Genomic DNA, 8268 nt, shown 5'->3' on the forward strand with positions numbered 1-8268 from the left:
CGGGGCGGGGCGGGGCGGGGCGGGGCGGGGCGGGGCGAGGCACGCCCGGGAGCGCCTGCGGGGGCAGTCAGTCCCGAGGCACTCGCTGTCGTCCTCCCAGTATGGAAGGATGCGGCTGCCCCCGTTCCGCCCTACGACGGTGCCTGCGGTGCGTTAGCTGCGTTATCGGCGACCTCGGACGATGGGTATGGCACTTCGTCCGCGGCAGGGGTGAGCTGAGCTGAGCGCCCCGGCCCGCCCGCCCTCTCTCCCTCTCCCCGTCACTACCGCGACCTCGCTGACGCCCTCGTTTCTGCGTCCCACAGGTGGCGGCATCTCCGTGACGGACGCGAGCGGCAAGCCGTACGCGCGCGGTCACACCAACGGCAGCATGTCGTCGGTCATCACGAGCAACACGACGCTGTCGTCCAACGGCGGCGGCTCCTCGGTGGCCTCCATCCCCTCGGTGACGCGGAGCCCCCTGAGGTCCTCGCTGAAGAAGCCGCGGCCGCGGCCCGCGGAGGGCGACGGCATGGGCATCCAGAACCCTGGCTTCAGCGGCACCAGCCCCACCCTCAACCGCAACGGCAGCGTCAAGAAGGTCCGCATCCAGACCCACAGCACCGCGGTGTAGGGAAGCCCGCGACCGCTCGGCGGCGAAAATTGTGTAGTTGAACAGACCACATCGGGGATTTTTAGGATGCTGCCAAAAGACAGTCTGAGTTTTGGGGCAAAACAAGTGGAGCACCAGTTGTAATAAGTGTTGTTGGTATTTTGTGCAGTATTCTTTGTTAGGGAAGTTGTGTTGTTAGACTGCCTCCGAGTGTGAACCAGGAATAGGATTTCTCATTCAATTACCGTAGTAACAATCAACAGCACTTGTCTGGCTTTCCGATTGCAAAATGGTTGAGTGACCACAGGCGTTGGTGGCTGTGAATAAATAAGCATGAGGTTCATCTGATTAAGTGAGAGAATTTCTACCTGCTTTCACCAGAATAGAATTTTACAGTAGAATTGGAGTGTTCTTATTTTTATTTTTTTCCATATTTGTTGATCTGTGAACGAACCCATTGGTTTGTGTTTAAACAATTTTTGCATTTATAACATTCGCCCTCCCCCTATTTTCCCCTCCCCCCCTTTTTTTGTCGTTGTTGTGCTTCTTATGATTCATTAGTTTGGTATTCTAGGTATTAGTCTTCTTAGATTGATGCTGTTGGTAGATCGATATTAGAATTTTAAATTGACAGTAACCATAATCATTTTAAATACTCAATCAGACAGTTCTCTAAAATGTCCCAAAACTTGTTCATAAATTTTTGTTCTGAGTATTAAAAATCAAAACACTCAGTCAAACATCTGTTGACAATAATTATTCAAAGATTGATAAGAAGCATTTGGTAACATTTCTAGGTAGGGGAAGGCATGGCCATTGCAGTAAAACTTTTATCTCACCCTATTTCCAATGTATTATTTACAATTTTTCATGTATATTTTTATAAGATTTTGTTTAGGAAATTGTGAGATATTAATGTTGATGTACAGTATTGTAAACTATAGTTAAAGTTGTTACTGCAAAATAATATTTGAACTTTTCTGAAAATATTAATGCAGACAGTAATTCATAGAATTAACTCCACAGTGAATATTCCATAACTAGATTGTTCGCCAAAGAAAGTAAGGAAGTGTCAGACTATAGTTAGACACCTTTTCGGTTATGATGCTGCCCTGGCAAAAAAATTAAGAGACAAAGTGGCAATTAAGGGGCAAGTAAGTGGCACCAAAGTGTCAAAGAGCCCAGGTGGCATTTAAGTGTCATACAAATGGCAATGAAGGTTCTATTTTAGAAGTGGCACTGAGGATACTTTAGAGTGGTGCCCAAGGAGGAATGAAGCGGTGAATATTAAGCGGCACTAGAGTGGCACAGAAGGGCCCACCAAGGGGTGAAGAAGTGCACATTTAAAGCTGTATTTTAAGTGGCATTAAAGTGACACTTGAGTAGAAAGTTAGCTCTCACTGATGAATCACCATGCTAACAGAGCCATAGTCTGGATGCTATGCCAAGACAATTGCCTGTTTCGGAGGCAATGAGTGTACACACTTGTCATTTTTGGAAAGTAAGGTTTACGAGCCCCTGCTGGGGACTTGTGGAACTTACACAACCGCAGTCTCAACATTGTGTACAATTTCAACAGCTGTGCCACTTTAGATCCTGAATGCCACTTCCTTGCCACCTGCTTACCACTTGCTTACCACTTCAATGTACTCTAAAGCGACACAATCCACTTAACTGCCACTTTACTAAGTGGCAGCTAAGGGGCAGAGCTGCCACTTATTTGCCCCTTAACTGCCACTCTGCTCCTTAATTTTTTTTCCAGGGTGAATGTGTGCATATGAAGTCAATTTGAGTGAGACCACACTATGAGATAGTAATGCCATATATTTTTCTTGAGACGAAGTGTAGCCTGCAACACAGTTAGTGTGGTGTTTAGAAACTGAGCTAATGTAGTAAACTGTTTAAAGACAGACGATAAGGCTGTTGGGTCAGCAAATCTTACCGCCCGCACATCTTTGGAAATATTTTGTACCCAATAGGCATAGGGATTTGCTTCACATATAATGCGTTATGTTAATTAATTGTGTACGTGAGACAGGTAGCTGCCGTTTCTACAGTAGTTTTTGCACTAAACGTTGGTCGTGGCGAAGTAATCTGGATGTACACTCATCAAACTGTGATCTGGCCTTGACTTTCAATAGATGATCTGTTACCTCTTTCATATCTGATGACCTTACTTTTCTGCGGTACTATGGTTAATACCGCAAGATTTTAATCCTCTGCGTTTTAATGGAACAATATTAGAAATATTGTACTTGTGACCTCTTCCTTTATGGTGAGACAAACTTCAGCTTTCCTGGCTGGAAGAAAAAAAAGGTTTTTGTATATTGTTTTTGTACATGCCATGTTTTGTTATCTTGTTTTCATATTTTATGATTTTTTTTGGAAAAGTATGGCAAAAGGAATAACATGTCTGGGTCCTCACTTGTTAGTAGCTCTGTTATTTATTTCCTTGTCCCTTCTTGCATACTTTCTACTTTGTACTTGAGAGTGCAAAAAGTACCTGCATTTTGATCTGTTAAATAAAGCTATAATATTTATGTTTTTACTTTGGATTTATTTTCCTTTGACATATCTAAAATAATTGAACAAAACACATTACTTCCTAAATATTCACGGTTCTCAGTTTTTTTTACAATTCCATGAATTTAACTCAAGTTATTGTGGGGGATGCATGAGGTTCTAAACTCATAATATAAAAACACAACTTAATGGTAACCAAATACAGTAACAAGAGGTAATAAATTAAAGTAAGACGAGTTGTCAGTTCTGTTAAATTTACGACACTCGCTGAAAATCCAGTTTAAGAAGAACCTTGTGAAATTGATAAATTGATATGAAGTAGGAGAATGAATTTGTCTTTGTTCTCGATAGTGCCACAGGAATTCAAATACTAATGAAAAATGATTTGGGAAAAAGATATCACAATTTAAAAAGGGCTTACAAATGAGAAATAAGTGTCAGTATAAAGTTGATTTTGGAATCCATGAAAAGAAAGTCATGTGGAACTATATTACTTGAAGGTCTCAAATCAGTATATTTTTCAAACAAGGGATCATAGAAATTAAATCAAATTGGAAGCAGTCAATACATGAAACATTTAAATTGTTTGAGCCTCATTACAACCATTGAACACCTTCAATGTAAACTGAATGGGAGATACCGGAAGATACTTTTAAAACAAACTATTTGGTCTTGCAAAACAATCCTGATTCTGACCTCTACTTATAGCACAGATCCACACGTAAAATTACAATATGTTTCTGATCTAGGTATTTAATATATAAGCTGATTGAAAAGGCACCATAAGAAGACTAGTATGCAAACTGCAAATTTAGACTCACTCTCTCAATGACATTACGGTAATTGGAGCCAAAATGAATGAACACTAAAATGAAGCCAGGGGGCTATAACCCACAACAGTTCTCATTTCACTGATAACATAATCTAAGCTTGTTGGAATGAAGCAAGAAGGAACACATGAAAGAAAAATTCATTGAAGTGCAGTATGCCATTTTCTTTCAATGCATTGTAACACTAAGCAACATATAAATAATATATATCTGATCAAAAAGTCTTGGACAATTGGTTAAGCACACTCTTGACAAAAGTTAGCTAATCAACAGAGCTATCTAGCTACAACAGTCATTTGGAAAGACCACAGTTTTAAAATTCTGCTAGGACAAGGTAGAAAACACATTGGATTTTGAAACATAATTTACAAGTTATAATGCATTTTTTCTGATTGCTTGGTACAACATGAGTGACCATTTCACTCCTTTTATAGGTACATCCAGTCTTGAGGAACATAGTGCAAGAGGCTTAGATCATTTCAATTATTTACGGTTTTGAAGGGCGTTGGATAGCCAATCCATAGCTGAATCCAAACCTTCTCCTTTGGTGGCAGATGTCTTAAATATCTGGAAAGTGCGATTTTTAAGAGCTTCTAGACCAAGGGCTTGGTGAACTTCTGCAACACTTAGACAACCATCCATATCCTGTTTGTTTGCAAGAACTACCAGTATGGCTCCTTGAAGCTCTTCTTCCTATGAGAGAAGAGGAAGAAATATGTAGGCAACTTTTTTCCATCATGTCTTTTTTGAGAATAATTCATTTTTAAGAGTGCTTACCCTGAGCATAGCAAGCAATTCATCTTTAGAGATCCCTATTCGGTCTCTGTCAGCTGAGTCCACAACATATATGATGGCATCTGTGTTAGAATAATAACAGCGCCAATATGGTCTGTAAACATATACAGTAATCTTATTAGTTTCAAAAAATTAAGAATAACTAACAGAAAAATTGAGTTAGTGTTTTACCTAATACTTGTTTGACCACCTAAATCCCACACCTGAAATTTCAGGTTTTTGTATGTAACTTGTTCGACATTAAATCCAATTGTTGGAATTGTTGTAACTACTTCACCAACTTGTAATCTGTTGGAAAAACAAAATACACAAATAGTCTTGTACCAGTTCAATGGAATTTTGTCAAAGAAACAGAATACTCACTTGTACAATATTGTTGTTTTCCCAGCTCCATCCAAACCTAAAATGAGAATTCTCATTTCCCGACTTCCGAGCAAATTTCTGAAATAACTGACAAGTCCACCTACAACGTGAAAAAATATATGAGGAAGCACATTCAATGATAGCCTTTATTGTATATGACATGAATAAGATTCTAAAAATGTTTTGGATCATTACAAAATTACAGTACATAAAATAATGTTTTTTAAAAGAAAGACTTCAACTAGCAGTTCAAGAAGTAAACAAATAATTTTGATGAAGTCCTATTTCATTTAGAGAAAATGCTGGGGTGTTTAAGAAATGTACTTTCCAAACACAGAGCAGTAGCAGAAAGCAGTAGGTAAGAGAAAGGTTAAAGGGATCTGTTGTGTGATGGGATAAAACATTTGTAAAATACACCTCAATGAATGTTGTGTTTCTCAGAAGTAACCAAAGCGGTTAGAAAATATTGTAAGCAAACTAATGAAATAATACAATAATTACGGGAATTTTTACGGGGACATTGGTATATTGCAAAACATCATCGTTGTTGACAGACGCAGCTATGAAGTCCGTGTAAAGCGAACTACTCACCCATTGTAACTTTAGCTGGCTCTGGTGGGTGTTAATTACTGTCCTATTTCAACAGCTAAACTTCAAACCGGTATTTTCGGCCTGCCGGTAGCCTAAATACACACATAACATAAATTTGACGTGTACCTTCTGTTCCCCCTTTTCTGTCTCTCTCACTCTTAAAGCGCCCTGTCGAAAGTGACAACTCGACTTTGGCTTTCTTCAGTTCCGCTACGCCATCTGCAGTCACAGTTGAAAACTACGTTTATAAACATCATAAAAGTCACTCGCCCGCCCCTATTTTGCTTTTGGCTCCTGCAATCTGAATGCTACTTTGTAGTTTTTGTATCCTGGACGTATTTGTATCGAGGCACTTAGAGTATTCTCGGGGAGTATAAACCGGCGGATGTAAGTTGACTCTTCTTACTACTTTTGGTTCTGTTGTATGTGATAAGCAAGGTTAGGAATCTTTAGGTTGTCAGGCAATCCAAATCTCAATAGAGATAGCCTTTTGCGTAATGTCATGTTTGTTGTGCCGGCTCTGAAAGTCATCTCGGGAGTATCGCACCGCATGTCAATCAACTCTGAAGAACTCGTAGACTCATTCTTTTGATCAGTAGCATTCCCACTTCCGCTGGGAGCACTTGAAATTACTTTGTGGTAATATTTGATGTGTAAGAAAGCAGTTTCTTAGGATTCAGTTTTATGGTACACTCTGTCCAGACTTAAAAAATTATTGTCCGTAATTTAATTTTCTATGTCCATTTTTGATTTTATTACTATTTGTGTTTCAGGTTTCAATACAGTGGCATCTAACACCATCAAACCAATAGGACCAGCTCAGTCTTTGATTGGTAAGTGCTCTACCTTCTATATTGTTTCTATAGAGGCTAAGGTTTCTTCATCACTCTTTCGTTCAAAGTGTCACCCTGCTTCCGATTCTTGTTCTGTGGCTCTTAGTTTGATGATCCCAAAGATTACTGTGCTCTTACTGGCATAATTGTGGGCAATTTTAAACTGAAACTTGGAATATTCATTTAGGCTCAAAAACTTATACAAATTAATTAAATTTTAGTCTGAAATTATACTAATGTATGCTTGCAAAGTTAATGGAAATATTTTGGAGACTTTGTGAAGTAAAGTTACTTTAAACTGTAGCTCGAAGCTGTTTTGGTCAACCAAGTAGCTCACTATCCCTGACTTATTGTGATTGTTTGCAGACCCTCAGTAGAATTTCATCATTTGAATGGAAGTCATACATGCATCCCCTGAAACAATAATTGGGGTTGGGGTAGATTTGGCTGTTATTTTCTCAATCACAGAGTATGTTTCTCCAAATGACTAGCTTTAGCTAATGTAGTTTCCCCCTTGAGACTTTCCAGCAAATCACGCCAGCTGTTAGAAAATAGAGTCCAATATTATTGATTTTTTTTGGCCGATGAGCCGAGTATTCGTTTATTTCACAGACTCCTCACTTTGCCGGGGGCCCTAGCCGCTCTGCATTGGTTTCACCCAGCCGTAACGGGATCCGTTCAGACGTATCGTACACGTGCGCAGACTCGTTTGGGCGTTCCCTCCGCTCCCTGCTGGATAGCCCTGGCCATGTGCGTGCGAGAGTGACGAAGCGAATTTGAGAGAGCCCTCACGCGCATGTGTGTGTGTGAGAGAGAGAGAGAAAGAGAGTGAGAGCATAGAGATTGACGGGCGCTCACTTTTCCTTTGCACAGTCTCCGCTTCGCCACTGTCGGTAGTACTTTATGACGACAGGCCTGCTATGGCCGGGCGCAGAATCTTCCAGACGTCCGGCCAGTCGTTGCGGGCCCGTCTGCCTGCATGGCGCATGGCCGGGAGCGCCTTGCGGGGAGACGAGCTCTATTTGAATGGCCGCCGCTTGGCGCGGCTTGGCGCCGCACGCGCAGCGTTTGTTATGCATGGCTGAATGTGAATGTTAATGGCGGGAAGCCCTCGGGCTGGAATAGTCAAGTCGTTTGAATGACGTCAATAATTAATGCCATCTTGCGGGGCGCGTTTTGCCTGCCGTCGCGGGTTGCCGCGCTGCCCTCCTTCCAGCCGACCTGCCGTTTTGCCAGTGTCATTGAGCGAGTTGTTTTTCGTTTGTAGTATTTTTGACATTGTCTCGTATTGCATTGCATTCCCTCTGGAAACGTCGTTGGGGCACGACATGGCCAAAAGTCTGTCATTTATGCGGATCCCGCTCTCAGAAAACAGTCCTCTTCATCATGAAATTTTCGGTTACCCTCCCACGTCTTGTCAGTACTGTTTACTCGTCTTATTAGTTATTTTCAAAGGCAACGTTAATGGTAGCGCCTGCCACTCGCTGGGTGGGCCAGCCCGCCAAGCAGCTGTGTGAGGTTGGCGGCCCGCCCGTGCCCGCCCGTGCCCGCCCCGATAGTCCAAGTGCGGACAAGAGAGCCGTTGTCGACCGACTTTACCGGGGAAATGGTGAAGAAAATCGCATAACTATGAGCACGATTTTCTGAGGGTTGTTGTCCTGTAGATTTCCGAGTCCGCACCGCACGGGGAGGTCATTGTGTGGCGGGTCATAGGCCGTTTATGCTTGCATCTTTCTCTCGC

General features: G+C 41.7%; 4 protein-coding genes across 5 annotated transcripts in view; 2 read left to right on the top strand and 2 right to left on the bottom strand.

Annotated features, from left to right (window-relative positions):
- LOC113210007 (uncharacterized) overlaps positions 1 to 3136 on the top strand; it is a 43322-nt gene extending 40186 nt beyond the window's left edge. The window contains exon 7 of the mRNA XM_052273849.1: positions 306 to 3136. Coding sequence (XP_052129809.1) covers positions 306 to 613 — 308 coding nt within the window. The 3' untranslated portion in view covers positions 614 to 3136. The remainder of the gene's footprint in view (positions 1 to 305) is intronic.
- The window catches only part of LOC113210003 (ion transport peptide), a 189205-nt gene that overhangs the window by 136397 nt on the left and 44540 nt on the right, over positions 1 to 8268 (bottom strand). The gene's annotated exons all lie outside the window — the stretch shown is intronic.
- Positions 3129 to 5859, bottom strand: LOC113210002 (ADP-ribosylation factor-like protein 1). The gene is made up of 5 exons (XM_026427787.2): positions 5695 to 5859; positions 5104 to 5203; positions 4912 to 5028; positions 4723 to 4834; positions 3129 to 4638 (listed from the first exon to the last, which is right to left on the bottom strand). Exons 1-5 carry the CDS (start codon positions 5696 to 5698, stop codon positions 4429 to 4431), a joined length of 543 nt encoding a protein of 180 aa, XP_026283572.1. The 5' UTR covers positions 5699 to 5859; the 3' UTR covers positions 3129 to 4428.
- The window catches only part of LOC113210004 (peroxisomal leader peptide-processing protease-like), a 92136-nt gene continuing 89790 nt past the window's right edge, over positions 5923 to 8268 (top strand). For both annotated transcript variants that reach the window (XM_052273839.1, XM_052273844.1), the window contains exons 1-2: positions 5923 to 6081; positions 6468 to 6527. The gene's annotated coding sequence lies outside the window, so the exon portion shown is untranslated. The remainder of the gene's footprint in view (positions 6082 to 6467; positions 6528 to 8268) is intronic.

The sequence above is a fragment of the Frankliniella occidentalis genome, unplaced genomic scaffold, assembly GCF_000697945.3.
Source record: "Frankliniella occidentalis isolate FOCC.00 unplaced genomic scaffold, Focc_3.1 Scaffold7, whole genome shotgun sequence".
In the NCBI taxonomy this organism is placed as follows: domain Eukaryota; kingdom Metazoa; phylum Arthropoda; class Insecta; order Thysanoptera; family Thripidae; genus Frankliniella; species Frankliniella occidentalis.